General features: G+C 39.5%; 1 protein-coding gene across 1 annotated transcript in view; it reads left to right on the top strand.

The window, feature by feature from the left end:
• Positions 1–2500, top strand: part of LOC138973851 (uncharacterized) — a 146934-nt gene that overhangs the window by 3730 nt on the left and 140704 nt on the right. The window contains exon 3 of the mRNA XM_070346561.1: positions 2294–2329. Within this exon, the coding sequence (XP_070202662.1) occupies positions 2294–2329 (36 nt within the window). The remainder of the gene's footprint in view (positions 1–2293; positions 2330–2500) is intronic.

Raw genomic sequence — 2500 nt, 5'->3', positions numbered from 1 at the left:
AATATTTAGTCAAGTAGCTGTCGAACTCACAGAATGAAACTGAACGCAATGCCATTTTACTCGTAGCATCGTCAGGCCACCGCTCATGGCAACGGCAGTGAAATTGACAAGAAGAGCGGGGTAGTAGTTGCGCTAAGAAGGATAGCACGCTTTTCTGTACCTCTCTTTGTTTTAACTTTCTGAGCGTGTTTTTAATCCAAACATATCATATCTATATGTTTTTGGAATCAGGAACCGACCAGGAATAAGAGGAAAGTGTTTTTAAATTGATTTGGACAATTTAATTTTAATAATTATTTTTATATATTTAATTTTCAGATCTTTTTTTTAATCCGAATATAACATATTTATATGTTTTTGGAATCAGCAATTGATGGAAAATAAGATAAACGTAAATTTGGATCGTTTTATACATTTTTAGTTTTTTTTTACAATTTTCAGATTTTTAATGACCAAAGTCATTAATTAATTTTTAAGCCACCAAGCTGAAATGCAATACCGAACCCCGAGCTTCGTCGAAGATTACTTGACCAAAATTTCAACCAATTTGGTTGAAAAATGAGGGCGTGACAGTGCCGCCTCAACTTTCACGAAAAGCCGGATATGACGTCATCAAAGACATTTATCAAAAAAATGAAAAAATGTTCGGGGATATCATACCCAGGAACTTTCATGTCAAATTTCATAAAGATCGGTCCAGTAGTTTGGTCTGAATCGCTCCACACGCACACACACACACACATACACACACACACACATACACCACGACCCTCGTCTCGATTCCCCCCTCGATGTTAAAACATTTAGTCATAACTTGACTAAATGTAAAAAGGGTTACATAAAACCATAGTGAATGGTAGAACAAATAAGTGTATGTAAATCATAAGGTAGTGTTCAAAACATGAAGTGAAGCAATAAAGAGCAAACTAAACGCAAAGTAAGCATAATTTGCTACGATACATCACAGAGAGAGAAAGAGAGAGAGAGAGAGAGAGAGAGAGAGAGAGAGAGAGAGAGAGAGAGAGAGAGAGAGAGAGAGAGAGAGAGAGAGAGAGAGAGAGAGAGAGAGAAAGAAAGAAAGAAAGAGAGATGCAGGCATTTTGACAGTCGGACACAGGATGGCAGAAGAAACTTACTCAGACCGTCACCGTAATGTACAACAACATGCGGACAGAGTCGTAAGCCCATTGAAACTCATAAAGTTGAATGGTTCGTTGCATCAATATCAATGTTTCTTTGTTGCATTTGTTCCCTTTTGCTTTACTTTAATAACGGTACTTGTTTTCATTCTTATTCATTCGAACTCTATAGATTCAAAATGTTTTGCTGATTGTTTGGTACGTTTCAGGTAACGTTTCAGGTAACGTTTCAGGTAATGTTTCTATCAGGGAATGTCCACAATCAAAACGAAGAGGGCAGATACCCCAAGACGGTCATTCTGTTGCATTCACGTGTGACAATGTTCCTGCTAATGAACCCCTACTGTGGGTCCTGAGACCAAACAGTAGTTTGACAGTAGCGCTTAGATGTGATTCACCCAGTCAGCAGTGCACCTCATACAACCCAGACTTCCAAGTGTCCAGAGGCAACGAGACAAGTGTGCTGACCGCCGTTCACAACCACTAGAGGTGGCTTGTAACCAGCACTGTGGTCTGCGCTGTTGGCGATGGCACATCTAACGTGTATACGTGCAACGTGAAATTCGCCTGTAAGTATTTAAAAAGCGATTAGCAATTTTGATGATAAAATAGTACCACGAAACGTTACGGACTCAGATCTTGTCAATTCATTTATCATTCATATTTGTGACCCTCCACCACGAAATGAGTCGCATGTCACCTCACACGGTTCTGCACTAGGCATAATATAAGTCCGGGGGGTGTCTAGTAACAGTGTGAGGGTAACGATAGTCACAGGCTTATAACTCGAAACGTTTTTGCTCTTTTCTAAAACGGTTTTCACCACTGGATAGAGAATAAAAATCTCTGTAAGAAAATGTAAAAATATGAAAATCACGAAAAGGTGACATGCGACTCATTCCGTGGTGGAGGGTCACATTTATCTTTTTTGACTTGTTGAGTGATTGATTGATTTGATGGTTGATTCTCGGATTGATTGATCGGTGGGCGAATTGATGAATTGATGGATGTTTGAATGGATGAACACGTGACATGTGAGTCAAAATAAGCTAACTGAGTTTATTGTGTTGCTCTGGTTCTTTCTTTAAAACAAGACTGCTTATGCAAAAGTGGTTTATAGTGTTTCTGCCATTTTTTGGCAAACTATGTTTCAGCAACGGCAGTGACAACACAAGGTACAGCAACTACAGGTAAGCATTCATGGTAACATTACGTGTGTGTGTGTGTGTGTGTGTGTGTGTGTGTGTGTGTGTGTGTGTGTGTGTGTGTGTGTGTGTGTGTGTGTGTGTGTGTGTGTGTGTGTATGTGTGTGTGTGTGTGTGTGCTCAGCTTTCTCCAGTAACAACTGTGTTTACCTGAGT

This window comes from Littorina saxatilis, linkage group LG8 (assembly GCF_037325665.1).
Source record: "Littorina saxatilis isolate snail1 linkage group LG8, US_GU_Lsax_2.0, whole genome shotgun sequence".
Lineage (NCBI taxonomy): Eukaryota > Metazoa > Mollusca > Gastropoda > Littorinimorpha > Littorinidae > Littorina > Littorina saxatilis.
This window is presented reverse-complemented; position numbering and strand designations above follow the sequence as displayed.